This window comes from Saimiri boliviensis, chromosome 5, assembly GCF_048565385.1.
Source record: "Saimiri boliviensis isolate mSaiBol1 chromosome 5, mSaiBol1.pri, whole genome shotgun sequence".
Taxonomy (NCBI): domain Eukaryota; kingdom Metazoa; phylum Chordata; class Mammalia; order Primates; family Cebidae; genus Saimiri; species Saimiri boliviensis.
In genome coordinates this window covers 61,034,435-61,060,277 of record NC_133453.1, presented here as the reverse complement: position 1 = coordinate 61,060,277, position 25,843 = coordinate 61,034,435, and the positions used below count along the sequence as shown (strand labels likewise).

Here is a 25,843-nt window from a genome sequence, read left to right as displayed (position 1 = left end):
AAAGACAAAACTATGCAGTTTGAAAGTATTTGAGGCCGGGCGCGGTGGCTCAAGCCTGTAATCCCAGCACTTTGGGAGGCCGAGATGGGTGGATCATGAGGTCAAGAGATCGAGACCATCCTGGTCAACATGGTGAAACCCCGTCTCTACTAAAAAAAAAAAAAAAAAAAAAAAAAATACAAAAATTAGCTGGGCATGGTGGCGCTTGCCTGTATTCCCAGCTTCTCGGGAGGCTGAGGCAGGAGAATTGCCTGAACCCAGGAGGTGGAGGTTGCGGTGAGCCGAGATCGTGCCATTGCACTCCAGCCTGGGTAACGAGCGAAACTCCGTCTCAAAAAAAAGAAAGTATTTGAATTACTTAGGTAAATCAGAAACATACATAATTAACAGATAGAAGAAGAACCACATAAAAGTGTGAAAGACAAAGAGATAGACATACAGATAATACATTCTAAATGTTCTAAACAAACAATAATTAGATGTTTTCTTTTTGTTGCAGTAAAGACCTAAATTACATAGATACATGGGCAAATTGCTTAGCAAGTTTTCTTTAATGCTTAAGGATCGTGTTAGATAAATTAGAATTAGCTAATGCATATTTTATTTCCATGTAGGTTTAACAAGAATGGTCTTTAAACAATAAAAGTTAAAACAAGATAAGGAGAAAATTGTAGCTCAAAGTAGATGAGGGTAGTTAGAACCTAACTCTTCCAAATGGATTCAGGCTCCAGAATGGGATTAATCATATCCCAGGTACTGAGAAAATTGCAGCTGTCAATTATCTTTGAAAAATCTATAGAAACTAGAAGGGCCATAAAATTAGAGAACAGAAAATGCCCTGATTTTCAAAAGGAGGAAGGGATGGACTATGCAATTTACAGATTGGTAAGCTTCACACTGAAAATCATTGCAGTAAGTTCATTACTTACCAAGCAATTCGTGAGCATTGTGGAAAGAACGCCTTGGTCACTAAAAGCCAACCTGATTTATGTCAAATTATGTCTATGTCATAGATAGGATACTAGGTAGGTAAACCTTCTTTTAAGCAGTTTATTTGAGAAAGTCTCCCATTATAGACTTAACAAAAGAATATGAAGTAGTAGCTGAATTAAGTACTATTGGGAGCATTCATGATTATTTTAAAAACTGGTTAATCAACAGACTGCTTCGTGAACTGGAATGTCAATCTGCCCTTTAGGCATTTGGATTTAAGAACTAATTGCTGCCATAGAATGCTTACCTGTCATAGCTACAGAATTAAACCCAAGAGAGATGGCTAATATAGTAGATAGGTTCAAATTAATTTAGCAGGATGGTATCATGTGTGAAGACTAACAAAATGAAATTAAATTAAAAAATATAAAGGCCCACATTTGTATAAAAAAAGTAAATGGCTGACACAGGTATGATATGAGAGAGACCTGGTTTGACAGAAGTTGAAATAAAAATACTATGAGAGTTTTGTTCTATCACAAACTTAATATGAACCAGCAAAGTGATACTACTGCTAAAAATGTTAGCATAATTTTAGGTCTCATTAGCAAATAATAATGTCCAGTTTATTGTACTCTGTGCTGCACCTGTACTTCACTTTTTGGTTACATTTAGTGAACGATCCTGACAAACCATAAAAAATTCTGAGAAGGGGGATCAAGCATAGAAAGAAAAATGAAGCTCCTTCATAAATGATAGAAAAGGATTTTTAGTGCTACAGAAAAATAACTCAGATATAGCAACTGTTTTTAATGTTGAAAGGACTTTCATGTGTAAGAAAATTAAATATGAATACTTTTTGTCCCTGTGTAGCTAAAGAAGGTCAGGAGTAGATATGGAAACAGATTTATTTAACATTAAAAAAAAAAAGTTTTCTAACAGCTGGCATTCTCCAACAATGAAATGAGCAGTTTCATTGGTAAAATTCTTGAGGTACTGAAAGAGAAGTGAACGAACCATCTTTTAAGTATCCTACAGGGAATTTTATATTGGTCATGGGTGGATATAAGGATTCTAGAACATTTTACAGATTTAACTCAAGACAGCTAAAGGTTAGGATATATTTCTAAATGCAATGGACCTTCACTACAAAAACGTCTGCTATGGTAAGAAACTCTTCCAAACAAGATTCATCTTAGAAGTTGCCTTCAGCCCCTAGAAATTTTGAAAGGACCTTGTCGTATGCTTTCAACATAACACAGAACTTTTGGGTGGACTTCTGAGGACACTATGTAATAATAACAACGTTGCATTTGGATTACAGTCATTCTTTCTTCTTAGTAGTTAAAATAGCCTTCTTGTTATAAACTAGCCAACGTTCTAGTCTAAGCAAGCATTTAAAGGTTGGGCTTCAGGTTGAATGGTCTAGGTTGAATGAAGCTAAAGAGAACTTTCTGGGAGAGAACTGCTGATTAATAGACAGCTGAACCTTTGAATTTATTATTTTGACTTTGATGAGTAATCCTTGTAGAAGGTGTGATCCATTTAATGTCATTCTTACCATATTTAGTAAATTAAGGAACTCAAGTCCGAGATCTTGTGTTAAAAAACTCTTCTTTAAAAATAGCTGCCACTGCTTCTCAGCCGAGTCAGAACAATGCTTGGCTTTAGCATCACCCTGCTCCTTCTGAGGGATTTCAGTTTCATAAAATTCTTTTAAGTTTTGAAACTGCATGTCTACCTAAAAAAGAAAAAGAGAATTAAGAACACCTAAACACATTTTTAAAGAAAAAGGACAGTAGATTCCAGTAAAAGTCTATATAAAAACTAAAACTACATTTTCTAACTTTTTTATTTTTGAACATTTTTATTTATTTATTTAGTTTTAGAGATAAGGTTCTTTGCTCTGTCACCCAGGCTGGTGTGCAGTGGCATGATCATAGCTCACTGTAGCCTCAAACTCTTGGGGTCAAGCGATCCTTCCTCCTCATCCTCCAAGTATTAATAGTTAAGAACTACAGACTACAGGCACTTGGCACCAGGCCTGACTAATTTTTTTTTTTCTTTTTGTAGAGACAAGGTCTTGGTCTTGCTATGTTGCCCAAGTTGATCTCCAATTTCTGGGATCAAGAGATCCTTCCGTCTTGGCCTCTCAAAGTGCTGGGGTTATGGGCATGAGCCACCAACCCCAGACCATTTTCAGAATTCTTTAAATTATTATTGAATATTTTTAACTTATTGAAAAGATGTAAAAAAATCAATTTGGATTGTTGACAGATAGGACTACCATTGGGTAGAAAACTGAGCTGACAAGTTTATTAAGCATAAAAACTACTTATTGAAGCTAAAATCGTATTTATAAATTCTGTGTTTGTATGTTTTTCAATTTGGGACAAAATATGTCAAAGACCAGTGTGGTTTCATTTAAAGCCACGTTTCATAATTCAAAAGAAAGATACGTACATAGAATTAGACAATACAAATCACTAAGAACTATAAGCCAGTGAAAGGTTATTAGTAAGTAGTAAATCACAATTTACTTCTAGTCAGCAATAAATCAGAATAAAAGAGTATAAATAATTACCAATTCTCTGCCAAACTATTAATATTGAACTGCCTCCATGAGCTAATCTTATTAAGGTACATTACTGTGCCTCCCTGGAATTATATTTTCTCATTTGCTAACCAATGTAAGCAATATTAGATTATTTTAAATTACTCTTCTTGAGCAGAGTTTATATACAATCAAATGTTTCTGTAGACCTACAGATTAATATATAATTGGATGATGTAGAAATAGTATAAATTATCTGATGCAAGTTTGTTTGCATTTTCAATAATACTAATGGCCAACGGGACCAGACTTAAATAGCTTGTAACTACCAAGAGCAATCTAAACACGGTAAGAAATTTCAGGCAATGGTTAGTCACTATATTTTAAAGATTTTAACATTTTTCTTAATTTAACTGAACTTGATAGGAGAGCCTACAAATAGCCCTCAGAAACAGAAGCGCTCTCCTCTTTTCCATATTCCATTTATACATGCCTCTATGTTTTGCTAATGCTTGCTCCCTCCGCCCAGAATGATCTTTCTTCAATTTTCTTCTCCTATTTATCATTCATAAGCAGTTAAAATGCTACTTTCTCCATGGAACCTTCTAAGATACCCCAGTAATCATTAACTATTTATTTTTTGGGGTACTCAAAGTTGGCTCTCTGAGAAAGAGAATCATAAATTATTACAACACAAAGACACATATACAGACAATATTATGGGCACACTGAGGAGAGACCACCAACTCTACATAGAGTAAATAGGGAAGAGCTTCCCAAATGAAGTGACATTTGATCTGTGTCTTGAATTGTCTAGGGTGAGAAGGCATCAAAGGGCATCCCAGATGGGAGGAATGACTTGCGTAAAAGTGGGGAACACTAGCTGTGAAGACACTTGCTGGTTCAGAGGACAATACATGATCTTAGTGTGGGTGAAGTACAGGTTGCACGAGCTAAATGGCAAGAAAGAGACAGGGATAACTGTGCTGGCTTAAAGCTGGCCAGCAGGTTTCAACTTATTTCCTACTATAATCAACATAATTGAGATACATCCTCATTAGGTTGAAACCACCGACAGATGACTCGGAATCAGCATGACAATCATCAGGGCTTTACGGGGTCATCCATTATAGGCTAGGTGTCAATATTATGGGCAGTCTGTTATGTGCAATTCTCAAAACATAAACTTTAATTCATCCTTCTTTTTCAATGGCTCAAAAAAGCCTCCTTGAATGCAAATGAGAACCATGTTATTATAGAAATTCCTTTGACTCTGTACTAGCTGATTTAAGTGAATTAATGAAAAACTTTATGATTTTGTTCATTTTTGGTAAAAGTTATTTGCAACTTGCTTTATTACACTTGTCAGATTACCTGAATTTCAGGAGGTAATGTGATCAGATTTGCCTTAAAATGACTTTTGTGTTGGCTGCAAAAAGAAGGGGAGTGTGAAGCATTTTGGAAATATAGGAGGCAGATGGAGCAGGCAGAAGATGACATCATTAAGCCAGGTAAGAGATGATGGCAGCCTGAACCAAGGAAGTGATGGTGCAAATGCAGAGAAAGGGGAGTTCAGAAATCTCTTAGGTTGGCTCAGTAAACAGATATGGGAGAGCACGGCCTTTGAAATAGGAAAAACAAAAGGGAAATAATTGGGGATTAAACTTCAGCTTTGATGTTTGATAACTGCTTCATCTTGCATACCTCACTCCTCAGAGCCTCAGTTTCCCATATTTACAAAATGGGGATCATAATAACTAAAACATAGGGTGTTATAAAGATTAAGTAAGATCAGGAATGAGAAGCATAGTACCTAGTACAAAATAAACGCTCATTGAGAAAGCAATTGAAAAAGACACGGAGGCAGCTACATAGGATTTCTGAAAGGATGGTGGAGTCATTAACCCAATGACAAAATACAGAAGGAAAAGCATATTGGAGGAAAAGACATCAGCTGTGTTTTGCTGAGTTGTAGAAGCCTGCAGGATACATAGCTAACTGAAAGCATTGGTTTGGAGCTCAGGAGAGTTGGGGCTGAGAAACCACTTTTGAGTTATTGGGGAAGAAACCACAGGTGGGAATGTGATTTTTGTAGAAGAAGTGGGTACAATGTGCAAAAGAGAGGGCACGGGTAAGAACTCTATGACCCACCACACTTTAAGAACAAAAAAGAAAAGTGAATTAGGAGAAAGGAGAAGGAATAGACAAAGAAGTAGACAGGATGATTCCACTTATGCCAAATATCCAGAAAAGGCAAACCTAGAGAGACAGAAAGTAGATCGGTGCTTGCCTGAGGTTGGGGGTGGGAGCCAGGACTGACTAAAAATGTATACATGTGCTCTTCTGGGGATGATAGACATATACTAAAACTGGAGTGCTATGATGGTTGCATGACTCTATAAATATATGAAAAATCACTGCACTATAAAATAGGTGAGTTTTATGCTATGTAAATTATACCACAATAAATCTGTTCTTTTAGGAAAAAACCAAAGGAAGTGAGAGTGGGTAAGTGGGTCAAATAAATTCTGCAGAAAGATTAAGCAGGATGAAGACTGAAAATATACCATTTCATTTGTCAACCAGTAGGTAGCTTAAAATAATGTTTTTAGTGGAGTGAAGAGGTGACAAATGGAGGGTTGAAATGGGAATAAAGCAAATTGCAATGGCACAAGGACAGGATGAGCAAGTAGAGGTGAGGAATGTCATCTTCCCATTTCAAGAGTCTGCATTTGAGCCTGGGCCTCATGGAGAAACCCCATTTCTACAAAACAGAAATTAGCTGGGCTTGGTGGCACATACCTGTAGTACCAGCTACCTGGGAGGCTGAGGTGAGAGGAACACCTGAGCCTGGGGAAGTCAAGGCTGCAGTGAGCTGTGACCATGCCACTGCACTCCAGCCTGAGTGACAGAGTGAGACCCTGTCTCAAAAAAAAAAAAAAAAGAGTCTACATTTAAAGGGAAAGAGAATGATGCAGTGGTAGCTTTGGTGGGGACAAACCTATGTGGACATAACTGTAGAACAAAAGGAAAGAAGCAATGGAAAAGAAACCTTTTAAAAATTAGAGGATGATTGCTGTAGATAGATGCTGGAGGATGTAGGAATATTCAGGAAAAGACTGATCATAGATCAGTCTTTTACTTTAATGGAACCCATGCAGGATGGGTGAATATGTCAGTAAGTTTGGAAGTCAAGACCATTATTCTCAATGGCTTCATATTTTATTTCAGTGACATACGAAGTAAGGACATTGGATGAGATTTAGGGATAGAAAGTAAGGTAGGATGCTTGAGAATTGCCACCAAATGGGAGCTAACTAGGGAGCATATGGAGGGCCCAGCTGAAGCAGAGACCCATGCATTCATAACAGGGCCAATTAGCACAATTTTATGATTTTCCACTGGAGCGTCTGGAAGCTTGGAAAGAAAAACTGAGTAAACAGTGTACTGGATTGATCTCTTATTGGGAGTTGGCAGGGTTAGTCAGTGTGGAAGGCAGGGAGTTGAGGGGATGGAGAATGGAAAGGATATGTGTAACCATGAGCTGGTGAGGAAGAAAGGAAAGCCAGAGGAGGGGTGAAGTAATGGATGGGAAGCATTGCCAGGATTGGAAGGATGGGAGGTTCTGCCAGTAGGAAAAGAGTTTTAGCAGAAAATAAAAAGCATGAAGGTAAAATGTTCTGATTAAATTGTTGTTTGCAAAGCTAAGCCTCCTGCTCCAGAAGCCGAAGTGGGTCATGGAAGTGGATGCTTAGTGGAAAGCCGGAGAGGTTCATTTTTGGCAACGATGATGCAGACAGCAAGTACTTCTTTATAGCTTCGCTACCATTTCATGTCCTGTATTACAATGTTCATCAACAAGATAATTCTGTCAGTTGGAATTAGTTTGGAACTTGCCAAACCATGAGAGTTTAGCATTGAGAACTAAAAGGAACACAAAAGATAAATGCTTGGGGGGATGGATACACCATCCTCCATGATGTGATTATTACAGATTGTATGCCTATATCAAAACATCTCATGTCTCATAAATATATATATATATATATATACCCACAAAATATGTACCCACAAAAATAAAAAATTAAGAAAACAGAAAAATGAAGAGAAAAGCTAAAAAGAAGCCAGAAAGAACAAACAGTTGAGTAAAAATGTAGAAAAGGATGCAGGGGTAAACAGAGAATATTATAAAGGACTGACACAGAGGAGATGGTGGTGAGAGGTAAGGAGGAAGGTGTTGAGAAGGTGGAGGTGAGAAGATGGATCTCAAACACACTACTTATCTTGGGTTGGCTCTATCCCTGAGTGAACCCTGCTGACTCTGCCTTCCAGTAGACTAGTACCCACCTGCCTGAGAAGGAGAGTGATCTACATGGGCATGGGGGTTACTAGGATCAGGGTTAAATAAAGTGGGACTCCAGCGCTTTTCTATTACTGATGCCAGCTTCAAGAAACAATGACCTTTGAGATAGAATCCAGTTACAAGAGGAAATATTAGAGGCCGTCTAGTATAACCAGACAAAATAAGGCTTCATAAGAAGCTCTGAAGGGTAGCGTATGAAAATGTATCACACAAGGCAGATTTGAGACTGAACCCAGTAGCCCATTCCAATTCTGTGTATTTCAAATGAACCACACTAATGGCTAAAGTATTCAAAAAGATCCATGGGTTAGAAGATGAAATAATTTTGTTGTACATTTGAAATAATTTTGAAATAATTTTGTTGTACATTTAGGATATTGTAAATATTTATGGGATGAAGTAAAAATTATTCCAATATAACCACTTTGTTTATTTGTGCATACACCTATCCACACATACAAATTCGTATGATTTTTTTTAGAAAAACAACTTACTATTTGAGCCTTTGTGTGGTGCCTTGAAGAATGTGAAACAAACAAACAGAGTCTGGGGACCGCAAACTCACTATACCCATGGGAAAGGCAAGCTTGGGAAGTGAGTACACACACGTAAAAACTGCTTTGCTTTTGTTCCCAAACAGATAACTGTAATTTCACAGCCTATGTCATAGCCTCCACCCGCTCTTTTCACATGTTTACTTTCTCTTATGTAAAATGTAGACTTACTGTGTGTGCAACAATGCATAATTGATTTTTGCCCCATTCCTTTCACATGTAAAATGTAGATTTGCTGAGGCTAATCAGAGTCTCACAGGAATGTAATCATTTTCCTCACTGCCTAGCCTCCCTCCTTTTTGTTTTCCTCATGCTTGCTCTTTCTCCTTTAAATACTGAAGTTCCCCAAACCCCCTTTGGGAACAGCTCAGATCACAGAGGCTCCTGGAATTTTTATTCTGTCCCAGGCATGTCCTCAACCTTGGCTTAATAAACCTTTATAGATTGAGACCTGCTGCAATCACTCTCTGGTTTACAAGAATCCAGGGCCTGTAAGTGAGCCCATGCACAGGAGTAGAGGATATGGAAGTACCCACCAAGGCAGCGCGTATATCCCCACAGAAAGCAAGGACATGGGCAGTGGCCACGTTGCTGAAGAAGGTTAACACAAGTACCATACCTCCTCTGATGACTTCAGAAATGCCACGTAAATTTGCAGGACTTGTGATCTGGAGTCAATGCTTTGGCCAAGTTGGTTTAATTCTTCTGCTAGCCATCTAGCTTTAGAGGAAAGTGATGCCATTTCATCAGATTCAAATTCATTTTTCTCCATCAGGATTTTTGCAGCTGCTTCTAATTCATGTGATGTCTCCTGTAAAAGCATAGCCCCAGAGGTCAGAAACTGACAGGGGATCATGAACATTCATATTTCATTATCTTCTGCATTTCCATCAATTCTGATTACTAATTGAACTTATACCAAGAATCTCCTCAATAAAAGGGAGACACAACTTTCAAAATTCTAAAAAGAAGAAAAAAGAAGGGCACTTTAAAATGAAAACTATTTCAAATTATTCTTGGTTATATCAGCTATACTTATTTTGAGAACTCTAACTTTTTAAAAAATATATGTATATTTTTATCGCACTTTAGGTTCTGGGATACAGGTGCAAAACATGCAGGATTGTCGCATAGGTACATACATGGCAATGTGGTTTGCTGCCTCCACCCCCTCATCACTTATATCTGGCATTTCCCCCCATGTTATCCCTCCCCAACCTCCTACTCCACACTGTCCCTCCCCTACTCTCCCCCAATAGACTCCAGTGTGTGATGCTCCCCTTCCTGTGTCCATGTGTTCTCACACTGTTCAACACCTGCCTATGAGTGAGAACATGCGGAGTTTATTTTTCTGTTCTTGTGTCAGTTTGCTGAGAATGATGGTTTCTAGATTCAAAGGACACGAACACATCATTTTTATGGCTGCACAGTATTCCATTGTGTATATGGGCCACATTTTCCTTGTCCAGTCTATATCGATGGGCATTTGGGTTGGCTCCAGGTCTTTTTATTGTGAACAGTGCTGCAATGAATATATGTGTGCATGTGTCTTTATAATAGAATGATTTACAATCCTTTGGATATATACCCAGTAATGAGATTGCTGGGTCAAATGAAATTTCTATTCCTAGGTCATTGAGGAATTGCTACACTGTCTTCCACAATGGTTGAACTAATTTACACTCCCACCAACACTGTAAAAGTGTTTCTATTTCTCCATAATCTCTCCAGCATCTGTTGTCTCCAGATTTTTTAATGATAGCCATTCTAACTGGAGTGAGATGGTATCTCAATGTGGTTTTGATTTGCATTTCTGTAATGACCAGTGATGATGAGCATTTTCTCATATGTTTGCTGGCCTCATAAATGTCTTCTTTTGAAAAGTGTCTGTTCATGTTCTTCCCCCACTTTTGAATGGGTTTGTTTGTTTGTTTCTTGTAAATCTGTTTCAGTTCTTTGTAGATTCTGGATATTAGCCCTTTGCCAGATGGGTAGACTGAAAAATTTTTTCCCATTCTGTTGGTTGCCAGTTCACTCGGATTGTTTCTTTTGCTGTAAGGAAGCTCTTGAGTTTAATTAGACCCCATTTGTCTATTTTGACTTTTGTTGCCAATGCTTTTGGTGTTTTAGTCATGATGTCTTTGCCTATGCCTATGTCCTGAATGGTTTTGCCTAGGTTTTCTTCTAGGGTTTTTATGGTGTTAGGCCTTATGTTTAAGTCTTTAATCCATCTGGAGTTACTTTTAGTGTAAGGTGTCAGGAAGGGGTCCAGTTTCTGTTTTCTGCACATGGCTAGCCAGTTTTCCAACACGATTTAATTAAACAGGGAATCCTTTCCCCATTGCTTGTTTTTGTCAGGTTTGTCGAAGATCAGATGGTTGTAGATGTGTGGCATAGCCTTTGAGGCCTCTGTTCTGTTCCATTTGTCTATATCTCTGTTTTGGTACCAGTACCATGCTGTTTTGATTACTGTAGCCTTCTAGTGTAGTTTGAAGTCTGGTAGTGTGATGCCTCGAGCTTTGTTCTTTTTGCTTAGAATTGACTATGTGGGCTCTCTTTTGGTTCCATGTGAAGTTTAAGGTGTTTTTTTCCAGTTCTGTGAAGAGGGTCATAGGTAGCTTGATGGGGACAGCGCTGAATCTATAAATTACTTTGGGCAGTATGGTCATTTTCATGATATTGATTCTTCCTAACTATGAGCATGGAATGCTTTTCCATCTGTTTGTGTCTTCTCTTATTTCCTTAAGCAGTGATTTGAAATTCTTCTTGAAGAGGTCCTTTACATCCTTTGTTAGTTGTATTCCTCTTTATTCTCTTTGTAGCAATTGTGAATTGCAGTTCATTCTTGATTTGGCTCTCTTTAAGTCTGTTATTGGTGTATAGGTATGCTTGTGATTTCTGCACATTGATCTTTTATCCTGAGACTTTGCTGAAGTTGCTTATCAGTTTCAGGAGATTTGGTGCTGAGACAATGGGGTCTTCTAAATATACAATCATGTCATCTGCAAATAGAGACAATTTGACTTCCTCCTTTCCAAATTGAATACCCTTCATTTCTTTTTCTTGCCTGATTGTTCTGGCTAGAACTTCCAATACTATATTGAATAGGAGTGGTGAGAGAGGACATCCTTGTCTAGTGCCAGATTTCAAAGAGAATGCTTCCAGTTTTTGCCCATTCAGGATGATACTGGCTGTGGGTTTGTCATAAATAGCTTTTATTATTTTGAGATATGTTCTCTTGATACCTAGTTCATTGAGAGTTTTTAGCATAAAGGGCTGTTGAATTTCGTCAAAGGCCTTCTCTGCATCTATTGAGATAATCAAGTGGTTTTTGTCTTTGGTTCTGTTTATGTGGTGAATTACGTTTATAGACTTGCATATGTTGAACCAGCCTTGCATCCCTGGGATGAAGCCTACTTGATCGTGATGGATAAACTTTTTGATGTGCTGTTGCAATCAGTTTACCAGTATTTTATTGAAGATTTTTGCATCTATGTTCATCATGGATATTGGCCTGAAGTTTTCTTTTCTTGTTGAGTCTCTGCTGGGTTTTGGTATCAGGATGATGTTGGTCTCATAAAATGATTTGGGAAGGATTCCTTCTTTTTGGATTGTTTGGAATAGTTTCAGAAGGAGTGGCACCAGCTCCTCTTTGTATGTCTGGTAGAATTTGGCTGTGAACATTGGACCTGGGCTTTTTTTGATGGTAGGCTATTAATTGCTGCCTCAACTTCAGCCCTTGTTATTGGTCTATTCAGGTTTTCAGCTTCTTCCTGGTTTAGGTTTGGGAGGGTGCAGGTGTCCAGGAATTTATCCATTTCTCTCAAGTTTGCTGGTTTGTGTGCATGGGGTTGTTTGTAGTAATCTCTGATGATAGTTTGTATTTCTGTGGAATCTGTGATGATATCTCCTTTACTGTTTTTTATTGCATCTATTTGATTATTCTCCCTTTTCTTTTTTATTAATCTGGCTAGTGGTCTGTCTATTTTGTTGATCTTTTCAAAAAACCTGCTCCTGGATTTATTGATTTTTTGAAGGGTTTTTGTGTCTCTATGTCCTTCAGTTCTGCTCTGATCTTAGCTGTTTCTTGTCTTCTGCTAGCTTTTGTGTTTGATCTTGCTTCTCATCTCTTTCAATTTTGATGATAAGGTGTCGATTTTAGATCTCTCCTTGCTTCTCATGTGGGCATTTATTGCTATAAATTTTCCCTAGACACTGCTTTAAATGTGTCCCAGAGATTCTGGTACGTTGTGCCTTCGTTCTCACTGGTTTCGAAGAACATCTTTATTTCTGCCTTCAATTCATTGTTTATCCAGTCAACATTTAAGAGTCAGTTGTTCAGTTTCCATGAAGTTGTGGGGTTGAGTTAGTTTCTTAATCCTGAATTCTAATTCGATTGCACTGTGGTCTGAGAGACTGTTTGTTATGATTTCCGTTCTTTTGCATTTGCTGAGGAGTGATTTATTTCCAATTATGTGGTCCATTTTCGAGTAGGTGTGATGTGGTGCTGGAGAACTCTAACTTTTGTGTCACAAATAAAAGAAAGGTTTGGTATGAAAGGTGGTAAAACCAAATGGCAGAAATATTTTTTAAATTTACATAAATTAATTATACATGAGATTGCTATATGAAATTTAACAATAGCTCTAGCAAATTCCTAAACTAATTTTATTATATTCGTGGGCAAATTTATAAAACTTATTCATTAGTGTTTAATTTACAAAAAGATATGTCGATAGTGCAGTCTTATTTAAATCTCTATCTAGAAGGGCTAGTAAGGAAAATATTACATATCAGGTCTAAACAACCTAAAAAATCAGTGACTTTGATTTGCTCAGGGATGTTCTCCTATGTTTTCTTCGGGGTGTAATTTCTGTTATGTGAACTCCGACCATCGATTAAATGGATGAATAGGAATAGTAGGCATGACAATTATGCATGTTACAGAAAGAGCCCTGTAAAATTTCATGTGAGACCAACCTAAAAACTGAGCAAAATAAGAGAAAAAAACTCTGCAGCAATGAGGGATTGCTTCCCTACTTGCAATTAATATGCTTCCCAAGTACTCCATTGAATCAAGGAAATTTTAATTTACAGGCCCTGCTTTATGAAAGCACTCTGGGAAGGAGAAAAGCAGGGAATTTCTTCCCTTGTAATCTACTCCCCATTTCTAAAATATTTAAAATTTTAAAATGAAATTGAGTTCGGACATAAGTTTTAAGTATTCTAAATAATAAAATATACCCCACTCAACAAAAAATTGGTGTGTTTGTGAGTTTCCAGTGGGAGTGCAGTCCATGAAGGAGGTTATTCTGCTGAGAACTGGAGTCATAGGGAGAAACAGGGGAGGGCACTTGACTCACCTTCCTTTAACTTTGCTGGAGCAGACAGGAACTTTAGGGCAGGTTTGGAGCCAAGTGAAAGGAGTAGGAGGGAGCTGGAGAAGGTGCTGTGGTGGGCGGGGTGGGGGGGGACATTTTCTGTCTCTGAATATTAAGTAAGCAAACAAGGTTGCTTTTATTTATATCCTTGGAATCTTGCAATAATGCATGTTGCTTCTGGTAATTTGGTAACTTGCTCTTACAGAAAAAAATTGCGAATAGTCTTAGAGAAGCATTGTGCCTGCCTCTTCTATCACCCTCAAAATGGGGCTTTTTTTGAGAAACTGCCCAGGCAACAAAAAGGAACCAAATGAGTGTTTAATATCCAGCCGTAATGCTGACTTTCAGTAAGCACAAATGCCCTAATAGATGCACATGTAAATATAATTTAGGCACACAGGAATATGAGTTTTTAAGTCATTATGTACTACACACAAATTTAGAATTGTAAACCTCAAGTGAGCTAGGATTAAGTTTATAGTTATCAAATATTTTTTGATATACAATATATAAAAGTATATCCATATGCTTTTGTAAACATAATTTACAAAGCCATATACCCAAATCATTCTCATTTTATTTACCTTAGCTTGGATATCTAGTTCCAGATATTTATTCAAAATCTTCTCCGATTCAGAACGGGTGGAACCAACATCGATTGTATTAGAAAGTACTGGACTGATTTTCTGAATTGACATTTCCACCTTTAGGAGTAAATAACATATGGCAGTCTTATTAATATATTTCTTGCATGTATGTATGCACATGTGTCAGGAAGATAAATAATATTTTATAGATTCTCATTATATTTGAAATATATTTTACCAATATTAATCTAATATAGTTTTAAATATTAAGAATTTCATATTTTAATAATGCTGCTCTTCATGAGAGGTAATACTAGTGGCCTGCCAACAAATGTCATATGTTTAAAGATATTTATTTTATTAAGAGCTATGAGATATAAACAATCACCCACATCCTATAAGAACTTGTCTATATTACCTATGAAGGACAGTGCACTTGCTAACACATCCACAGAGATGAATTTATCTGTGAGTTGAAAGGGACCCAATTTGCAGGCATTTGAAGGCAAGATCCAGAGCATGGGTATTGCAGTAATTTGGGAAGAGGGACTCTGGGGAAGTGCCAAACCCTATACATGCTGTAGTAAAACACAGGGACATACTCAGGACATTTAACTGATGAACCTGGAGGACTATGATTTGATCTTCAGTGAACGTAAGTCAGTGACTAAAGTAACCCTTGAAGGGTTCTATTCCATTCAAGTTACATGCTTTGTCCCCTTTCTCCGACTCCAGTCCATACTCCTCAGACTCAAATTCACTCTGAATTGGCAATAAGACAAGTATCAACAGCTGAGCTCCTACTGTGTCTTCCACCGTCACCAAATTAGCTTGGGTCTCAAGCTTCAGGGAATGCAACGCCACAGCTGCCAACATATTTGGAAACATCCTGAACCCAGGCACCAGAAGAATGACAATATTCCCAAGGTTCGAGATTAATAACAGGTGAGGAGGCAATGTAAATACAGACATTGATATTTAATGTCCTCTCCAGTGAAGTCTACTAATTCTATTCATGTAAGTTCAGGCATGTAAGTCCATTGTATCAAATGAAAACATCATTGAAAATTTGAGACCCAGCCTCTGCAGCAAGGTCCATTAGCATCAATGCCATTGAGCTATTACTAATTTTTGCTAAAGATAATTTTTTTTTTTTATTTAGTCAAACTGTAGCTCCTTAGTTTTATTCCCCTCTGGAAATAGGAAGTAAAATTCTTCCATGTCAAGCCATCATGTTCACTCTGCAGAGAGGATTTTCACATGTATGCTTACATGCAGAATGACTGCTGCCTTGCACTGCTCTAGTTCAATAAAATATGATAATGGCAATTTATTCCTTGAAAAACCTAACACTCATAATTTTTGGTATCTGTTTATATATCAATCTATCTACCTCTCTATAGTCCTGGTGTTGTATGGTACCATTGTAACTGAAACGTGTGCATATTGGAACCATGCTCAGAACCATGCAAATGAAATATCCACTCTATTCCCATATATATTTGGTTCAGTTAACACAGTACTGTGCAAAGGGGGAACTGCCTTTGTGTATATACCTTCAGGGTGGAGGCGGCAGACAGGCCACCTGGGTCGAGGGTAGTTGAAGAACAATAGTGAATTACCTGTGTTTAGTTCAATTAAAGGACCCAATGTGGAACATAAGAGCAACCTAAGGAGACACGCCCCTGTCCTCCCACCACGCCCACATACTATATCTACCATACCATCTATTATCACCAACTTAGATGTTTAAGTTTTAGTTTATGAAGCTACCTTCCTTAGGTAACCCTCCACCAAGGCTGTTAGTTGTTGTTTCTTGAGAGCAAATTCCTTGTGCGCTGAACACTGTTTGGTCAGATGATCCACTCGTCTCTTAATGCACACCATCATCTCATGGATGCCGGACACCCGAGAGCTGAACAGAGCAAGCCAGCTGTTAGTTTACGCTACCCCAACATAGAACACAGAGAGCATTTGAAACAGATCTGCTCTCATGTTAGGTAGGCATTGGTAAAAGGCATCAGCTTTAGGATAGCAGAAGGTAAGTAGCTGTCATCTTGGGATAGCAGAAAGCAAAAACAAATTATGTTCTTTTGTTTTGTCAGTCAGTCCCGAGGGAAAAGATGAGTTATGGGTTTTTGCAACAAGGTCTAATCTTCTTTTCTAAAGGTTTACTTTTTAATAATTCTATAGGATATTTTGAAAGCCTTATGGCAAAGGCATAGTATGTTTGTCACGAGTTTTCCTTAGGGTGTTATTAAAAGCTTCATTTATCTAAGGATGCTCTTTGAATAGAAATGTGGATCAGCCAATTAACAAAACATTTACTGATCCAATGGGGTAAAATGTTTATATAACACTAAGGTCCCTGTTCTCGATGATTATGAATGCTCAAGGCTGTATTCATCAGATGAGAACCAAGTTATCACCAACAATTAGAAATAAAATATACTTGTCTATATATATAAAAAAAGAAGAAGCTGAGCCTCACATTATCATTTTTCTTCCTGGGCTGGCCTCATGAGACCAAGAAAAGTGATGTGATAACTCCTACAGTGAAAATGCCTCTAAAACAATGCATCAACTTCGAGCTGAACTCTAGCTCTGGTCCAAAGATATCTTAACAAGTTTCCTAATATTCTTGATGGAATAAGCACTTTTAAATTTTCCAACCTATCCCTAAGACTATTTAAGAAGTTGATGCCTTTTATTTCCCTCAGTCATTTCCTTCACATACTGTATTAATAAAGATGAACATAACTCTTTAATTACCCAGAGTTTAAAAAGAGCTCAGAATGAGGAAGAGATTTCAGTAATTTTCCCTAAAAATAATTAATTTATGACTCTGTAACAATGAATTTAATTAGTAATGAAATGGGGGCAAGAACCTAAATGACTGAGAGGTAAGGTAACCTCACTGGTATGACGAGGCCACTATAGAGCTGGGAAACACTGAGGTGTGTCCTGTGTGTACCACAGGAGTCTCAGATAAGCTTAACTGGAGGTAAATAGGAAACCACCATGAGTAATCTTATTCCTGGCACATAACGTTTCACAGATGTTACATTTTAAACATTTAGTTTTGCATTTTAATACATAGAGACAGTGAAGAATATAATCAAGACATCAGGAGATTCTTCTCATTTATCATTAAGAAATAGTTCTTAATAATACTAAATCCCATAATTCTACAAAAGCAGTGTATTGGTAATACTAATTGTATTTTGACTAGGCTTTAGACTTTGAAATATTATACGCTCGAAAGGCATTTAAAAGACCAGCTTCTCTATATATTGTAAGCTCCAAGTTTTCTGCAGAAAATGGAAACCTGGAATGAGAAAAACAAATTGAATAAGGAGAATTGTGGAAAGAAAGTACAGAGAACAAAGGTTGTGAAATGAAATGGGCAAGCATGTAGAGAAGAAATACAGCTGAAAATGGCAGACAATGCCATTACTAAAATAAAAGGAATTTGGACATTATTAATACAATTCATCAAGAAAATAGCATTTGATAAAGAACTGTATCAGCCAAGATGACAGTACCCACTCCCACCTATGAGCTGCCCTGTGTGGTCCCACCCCAAATGCCCTTGGCATTCATTCCAGTCAGGGGCTCTTTTACCAACTGAACTTAGAATACAGGCCTCCCTTACCCCAAGAAGCTGTAGATGGGAGGGGAGTCCAGATTATGAATAGGCTACTCCCTGGGGGAAACTAGATCTCAGTAACCAGCTCGAGCCAAGCCTTTTGATTCCTGTTCACATTACTCTTTTTATTCCTTGGCCTTCTCCAAAGAATAAGACTGTCAGCCAGCTTCTCGCAGTAATCTGTAAGTCCTAGCCATGATGTCTCAAGTACCAGAAGTATCATGACTCAAACGCACTCTCTATCTCTGACCTGAACTTGCTCTAGCATTCCTTCCACCTCCCAAATTTCCCCCTTGAATCCCTACTTTGTCTTAATTATGATGCTCTAATCACACTGAATCCAGCCTCCTCTTTGGACATTTGAATATAAAATGAACTCTCTTTCTAAAATGGCATCACTTGATTGTACCATAGGAAATATAGATTACAGATGCACACTTCCTATGAATTTGCATATAGTCATCATAGTAGCTACCATTTAATACCTTTTTGCAACAAACACGACACTTTGGTAAGTGCATTAGATGCATTATTTGGTAGAATCCTTAAAATAACTTTGTAAAGTGTCAGAAAAGTAGCAACAACTTCAATTTTTAGCCAATGAAACTGAGGCTCCACAGGTAATAAATGCTCTAGAGACACACTACTGATAAATGGCAAAGACTTGATTTAAAGTCAAGCCTCTTTGCTATCTAAATAGATACACTTATTGTACTTAATAATTTTATTGAATTAATATTTATACAACTTACCTTCAAGAAATTTAAGGAAAAATAGACTACATTCGTTTAGTTTTTACCATAAAATGCCACAACTACAACTAATAAAAACAATTATTGAGTTCTTGCTATTATAAGGCATCATTCTTAACATTTAAATAGTCTCTTTTCTAATCCTCATAACAACCCTGTGAGTTGGGTAGGATTGTTATCCCTATTTCGCAGATGAATAGACTTAGGAAGAGAGGTTCAGTAATTTGCCCAGTTCTGAAATGGCTGACATCTGATCTCAGCGTTCACACTATACCACCTCATAGTGCTTTTTCTAGGGAATATTTTCTCCTCTAAAATTTCACTTTGCCCTAAGTTGAGTGTTCTTGCTGTCATAGGAACAGGGATGGCCTGGCTGACAAGCTCTTTTGAAACTGGCTGGCTTCTCCAGGTAATACAATGTCTGCTGTAGTTTTCAAAGTGGCCACTGGAGGGACATGGCAGCTTGTTCAAATTACGACGGATCTTGAAGGTCCCTCCAGCACAAAAATAAGTAAACAAAACCAAACCAAGCATTCCTTCCATAAAAATGTTGCGCTTTTACCAACCTACGATTTTAATTTAGATGAATTACAACCAGTCATGTAGGATCTCTCTCTCTCTGTTTTTCAGTGACCTTGGAGATTCTGTCTCATTTTGTGGTGATTTATGCCTTATGTGTATCTATTGCATTGTACATTCTTTGAGGGAAGTAAACAGTGTCCTATCATTCTTATAACCCTTGTAACCCTGAACACATTGCCTTATAAGTAGTAGAATATGAATGCCCATTTTCAAATAAAATAGTCTGATCATTAAGAGAAGAAAACACATAAAGACTGAGAAGAACATATGCACAGTTACCATATTTAAAATGTCATGGTAACAGTGTCCAGTAGTTTTAAACAATGATGACTCTGCACTTTTGACCACTTGTAGAAGTTTTAGGCTATCCAAAGACTGCCCAGTTTCTTCTTTGGTGTGCTTTAGCAATTACAGTTAGGTTAAACCAAGTTTGTCACATGTAGTTTGGCCTGATACTTCTTCCTTCTTCAAAAGACAGACTGGGCTGCCTTGTCATCCTGGGCATCATTGCCTATCCTGTGTCTACTCCAATCTCACATGTGGCTTAGACCCAGTTCATGGCAAGAGAAGTTTCCAGTCATCTTGGTTACTCTAGCCAGCTCCCACCTCCCTCTCTCTATGCCCCTAACACTAGGTCATCTCTGTCTGACTGGGCAGTAACCAGTTCCTTTTCCCTAATTCCCAACTGGAATACATCCATCACATTCCAAGTCCTAGGGCTACTCCTGTCTTTCTGTCTTTCTTCTTAGTGGAACCCTAATCTGCAGGTTACAGTCAGCCCGGATTCCATAATTTTCCATTAGAAACTTTACACGATGTTACCAGATTTCTATTTTGAAGGTTTTAAAACCTGCATAGCATGCATAATGACAATTTCCTCAGCACCTGAACAGCAGGTGATCTGATCAAAGGGAAGTATGACCCCACTCTTTGCCAGCAATTCTTACATGAACTGAAAAGAAATTAATAGAATGTAATCAGTCTCCCAGAAATGAGTCCTAGTATGTTACAGTCCTATTAAATTAAGGATGAGACAAGAACTGACAACGGGTAACAGAAACTTGGTTGAACCAAAAACGTGGTGCTCTGTCATTTCGTTCTGGTTTGGAAGCAACACTGCTCCTGGGCCGCCTGATTGGGTGGGAGAGGGGCTAACGATGGGCTAGACTTCCATCTCTAACAGTCGGTGACTCTGTGATTTGCACTGGAAATACTGATTGACCTTTGGGCTGTCTCTGTAAGAATGGATTAGAGGACGCCCGTCTGTAGTGTGAACGTGCAGGTCATCAGATTATTCCTGATGTTGACTTTGACTTTCCCAAGCATCACAGACTGCGAAGGCTTCTTCAGGCATTTGTTAGAAACTCCAAATGAGAACATTTTACGTTTTCTTCCTTATTCATTGAGCCAAGAAAGGGGAGCAGAGGGAGAAGAAAAATAATTGCCTTTTTTTCCCCCTCAAAGAGCAGAGATGTATTAACTTCTGGTTCAAGAATAGACTGTTCTATTTACTGTATGGAAGCACTTGCCCTATCTTCGCATTTGTTGCAAATTGGGGCTGGAAGAGGGGGGCGAAATTCCAATGTTAATCTGTTCTAATGATTATTTCTGAAGACAGCAAGTTGCTTTCAAACCTTTCATAAATTACTATTGTCAGCCCATCTGGATTAGGAGCCGAACCAGATGGTAAGCACTTGACAGCTTACTCTGTCTCATTGGGAGGGATCAGCTGACCATATTTTTCTTTTTGTCTATGGACAAATTATACTTTGAAAACGGAAAAAAAATCTTCCTTATCTTTAGCTTGCTGCTTCTTTTAACAGGAACCCAAAGAGTGTCTTTTTATGTTTATGGTTGTCTTTATTTTGGAGGAAACAACTGCTGCTATCTCATTTTCATCCCTACATTGAAAAAGTGCCATTTATACTGTAGAAGTGAAATGCATATGTTTCTACAATAAATTTGATTTTTTTTTTTTTTTTTGAGGTGAGTCTTGCTCTGTCACCAGGCTGGAGTGAAGTGATGCGATCCTGGCTCACTGCAACCTACACCTCCTGGGCTAAAGGGATTCTCCTGCCTCAGCCTCCCAAGTAGCTGGTACTACAGGTGTATGCCACCATGCCCAGCTAATTTTTTGTATTTTTAGTAGAGACGGGGTTTCATCATGTTGGCCAGGATGGTCTCTATCTCTTGACCTCGTGATCCACCTGCCTCGGCCTCCCAAAGCGCTGGGATTACAGGTGTGAGCCACTATGCCCAGTCTGATTCTTATTTAAGTTATATACTTTGAAAATCTCTCCCACCAAACAAACCTCTCTCTCTCTCTGTCTCTCTGTCATACTCACACACACACACACACACACACACACACAATCTTTTATGTATATATAACAAAGTAGAAACAGAAAGCAGTAAGTATGGCTGAAGCTACAGGGCTCCTGGTTTCTTGTTCAGATGCATGAGAGATGGCCAGAAGTTCCATTTCCATGAGTCAATAGAGACCAACATATACGTTCTATGTGAAGGGTGTCATTGGTAGGATTCTTCCTCAAATCAGTAGCAGAGCTGAATTCTCTGCCCTCATTAGGGGAGGTTGAAAATGCTGTCGGCAACTGCTTTGGGGGCCATGGAATGAGACATGGCAGAGCCATCAGGAACCACATTAAGCCCTCTTCTGGTTTCCTGACTGCATCTGCAAGAGCCACAATATCTCCACAGAGCTTGTGTGATCCTAACCAAATAACAGAAGGACATTTTTATTCTGGACTGAAGGTCCTATGAGTCCAGTTGGTTACTGAAAAGCTGCTAAGGAGGAAAGAGCAATGAGAAAAGAAAGCAAGCAAAAGAAAGTCAAGGAAAAAAAACCTACCACTCCAAATGAGAGTCCAATCCAAAATCTCAAAGCACATGAGGAAAAGCAAACCCAAGACATTCAACAACCAAGACATAAATGTACTCCAGTTGAAAAGAAAATAAGTAGAGCAATTTGACAATGCCTTTAAAGTAAATGCCTGAGATCATCAGATACAAAAGAAAAACCAACACCCACAATAAAAGACCAAGAAACGGAAACAAACACGGTCAGAAATAAAACAAAATTAGATACAAAAAATTAATTAGAAATTACAGAAATGAAAACAATATATTTTTTAAAATAAGAAATCAATGAATGAAAACAAAGAGAAAATTAACAAAAGAGAAAATAGCCTGAGGACCCGTGGAGAATGCAACACAAAGAGTTAAAACAGTGATAAAATACGGAAGACAGGTAGGAGACCTGAAAGAGACGACGAGGCTCCAATACTCTTCTAATAGAAGGTATAGATAGGAGAAGAGAAAAAAGGGAATAGCAGAAAAGTAATGTTTGAAAACATAATTGCTGAAATTTTCTCATAATTTACAACGTAGTACTGAGATTAAAAGGGCACAGCAAGAGCTAAACAGATAAATGCACACATTTGAGATTATTTGGAAAATATAAAAATATCTTCCAATGTATTTCCTTTCAAAAAGATGTTCTTTTTGGCAGTCCCTCCTACTCCTGCTTACCTTAGTATTATGCCATAGACAGAATGTGGGACCCTCTTGTACCTACTTACCATTATATTGTGATGATCCTCTGTCTTTAAATATTCTTCAAAAAACCATTTAATATGGACTTAGATTCTTCCATTATGTGCTTTCCCTTAAGCTATTCAAACATTTCCCTAGTTTCTGGAAATATTTAGGTGGTTTTCAGGTTTGCACTATTATAAATAGCATTGTGATGGGCGTCTTGTTCATAAATACATCCCCTCACATCTCTTTCTGTCTCTTTTCTTTGTCTTCTTCTCCCTAAACCCTCTAACATGAGAGGACTCCTCAATCATCCAGGGCAGAGATTTCTGCCTCTCTAGTCAGCCTTCCTCTGGAGGTTCTGTGGGCCCAGATCTTTTCACTCTGGGATCTTTGCTACTTCACTTCACATCATCAGCATTATAAATGAATAAATTCATATTGCAGAGATAAAGATACTTTATGAAAACCTAGTGTAGTTACTCCTGGATTTAATGGAAAGTATGAGATTTTGGTACTTTCCATGCTAACAGTTTTAGAATGATAAAATCCTTAACAGTGTTAACAAGACAAGATTGCAGTTATGACATTTACCTAGCCTCTAAAAAGAACAGCTTAATATAGACATGAAAATATTTGGAAAGAGGATGGGTTAAGACTGTCATAAGAACTCAACTTCATAATTTCCTAAATTTCACTATCTGACATTTACTATCTAAATGCATCATCAAATTCTCTTAAAAGCAGTTATTTTTAAGTTCTTAAATGCTTAGTAAAGTTGATATAAAATGCAGTCATAGATGAATCTACTAGGCAAAGGAAATGCATTTGTTTTGATGGAGAGTTGAGATTGTTTTTGTTCGTTAAGATCTTTGTAAATATCTTCCCTATGATAAGGGCTTTCCTTCAATATAATGCCAGCGCCTTAACATTTCAAATCAAGACAGCTAGTATGTAATGCTACTGTAATGTAATACTAAGCTAAGGAAGGTAAAAAGAGGTTTCTTGGATGCTTTCAGCCCTTGGGGTGACATCATAGTCTGAATGAGGAGATGATACTGTGACAAATGAAATAACTAAAGAATGATTCAGCCCAGCACAGAATGAAAAGTGAAGTCACGAGATAGATGTGACAAATACAAAGAAATTCACAGAAACGTATGCAGTAGGTATTATCTACTCAGTTTATCTTGGCTTGAAGATATAGACCCTTCACCTATACAAATACAGCAACCGTTCATAGCCCTCTTAGAACTTGGCCTCTCCTGATTTCAGACTTCAGGATTGCATCTCCCTTCTCTGAAGAAATGACCCCGATACCCACTGTACTGGCCCCTCATGGCTGGAGCACACTTCCTTGATATGCAGCTCCCTGACTGGACATGGGACAGGTTCTGGGGATTTGGGGTCAGTTTTAGATGACTTTGATTGTCCCTGAGGCTTAGTGCTGGTATGTTATATAAGATGCTCATATGTACATTTAATAACTTCTTAAATGAACTGAAAGAAAGAAAAACTTTGCAGAGAAGTTGGGACTTGAGCTGAAGGTAGAAGCTAGAGTAAATTTTGAGTGCACTAAAATATACAAAAAAAGAATCTGTGTTCATGTAGTCACCAGGCTCCTTGTTATTAATTAAAGCTGAATAAAAGCAGTAGAAAGACAAAGAACTAGCCACCTAACAGAGTAGTTCAGATCAGCTCTTAAGTACTCACACCACCTCTTACTGCAGCGTGACAGGCAATAGGGCAAGTTAGCGAACTTGTTTGTGCCCCAGTTTCCTCATCTGCAAAGCAGGAACAATGATAGTAGTAGCATCCATTTCACAGGGTAGTTTTGAGGATTATATTATGTCTAGAGCACAGAAGTGTTTGCCATTATTGCTAATGAGTCTTTGAACAGAGTCTACCTCCTCCCTCACTTTGTAGTCTCATCTGACACCCTTTTCTCCCAATACCCCCTCCTCCAGCCACACCACCTTTCTCTCTATGGCACTCTTGCTTTTGCTCTGCCTGGTCCACTCATCTCCCAGCTGTTTGCAGGGTAGCCCCCCTTGTTCGTAGAGAGGTCTTCTCTGACTTCAATGTCTAAAATAATCTCCTGCTCACAGTCACTCTATCTCATTTCCCTTTTATATTTTTTCTTAGTGCTCATTGCTTTGTAAGAGCATCTTATGTATTTGATTGATTTATTGGTTCTTTCTTAACACCAGAATAGCATAAGCACCATAAAAATGAACACTTCACCTATTACATTAGATTGTTGGGAACATCTGATTTACAAAAGACGCTCAATAAATATTTCTGAATAAACAAATGAATGAGTGGATGATGTTCTGTCCAAAAAGTTCATAACCACACAGATTATCAACCAAAGGATGTCGCCGTAGCCAACACAAATGGAAATTGTGGGAAAAGAAAGCAAAATCCAATTAACTCCTGTTTTATGTCTCTGTAAAACATGAAAATAGGAAGATCTACATTAAGAAAGCAGTACGCATTGGATCAAAACAGATAATACTTAAAGTCATACCAAAGCAAAATATTCAGTTAGGATGAGGCATATAAGCTTAAATCCACTATAATGAGATATAATGACAACTTATACAGTCCCTTAGGCAGGTGTAGAAATAGAGTTAACTCTGAAGTAAGTATATTTGTAAATTATGTAAGTTAATTTTAGCAAACAGGAAAGAAATGAATATTTCACAAGGTAGCCTGGTCTTGCTGGGTTTTTATATGCTTTTGCAGTCTGAATTGGTAAGAGTACTGAAAGAAAGAAAAGAGGTCCCTCATTTTTTTGTCCCATTATAGAAAACTTTACCCTCACACAAGGTCCTGGACCCAGCACTTCCAATTACCACAGATTTTTGTGGCTTAATAAACACAAAATTCTGCTTGGTAGCAAGACAGCTTTGGTTTTTCTTTAGACTTGG

At 37.8% G+C, this 25,843-nt stretch overlaps 1 protein-coding gene across 6 annotated transcripts in view; it reads right to left on the bottom strand.

The window, feature by feature from the left end:
* CCDC141 (coiled-coil domain containing 141) overlaps window positions 1-25,843 on the bottom strand; it is a 227,616-nt gene that overhangs the window by 63,804 nt on the left and 137,969 nt on the right. For all 6 annotated transcript variants that reach the window (XM_074399403.1, XM_074399405.1, XM_003921815.3 and 3 more), the window contains exons 10-13: window positions 16,146-16,287; window positions 14,370-14,489; window positions 9,024-9,215; window positions 2,495-2,674 (exon numbers count right to left, since the gene is read on the bottom strand). In XM_074399403.1, coding sequence (XP_074255504.1) covers window positions 2,495-2,674; window positions 9,024-9,215; window positions 14,370-14,489; window positions 16,146-16,287 — 634 coding nt within the window. The remainder of the gene's footprint in view (window positions 1-2,494; window positions 2,675-9,023; window positions 9,216-14,369; window positions 14,490-16,145; window positions 16,288-25,843) is intronic.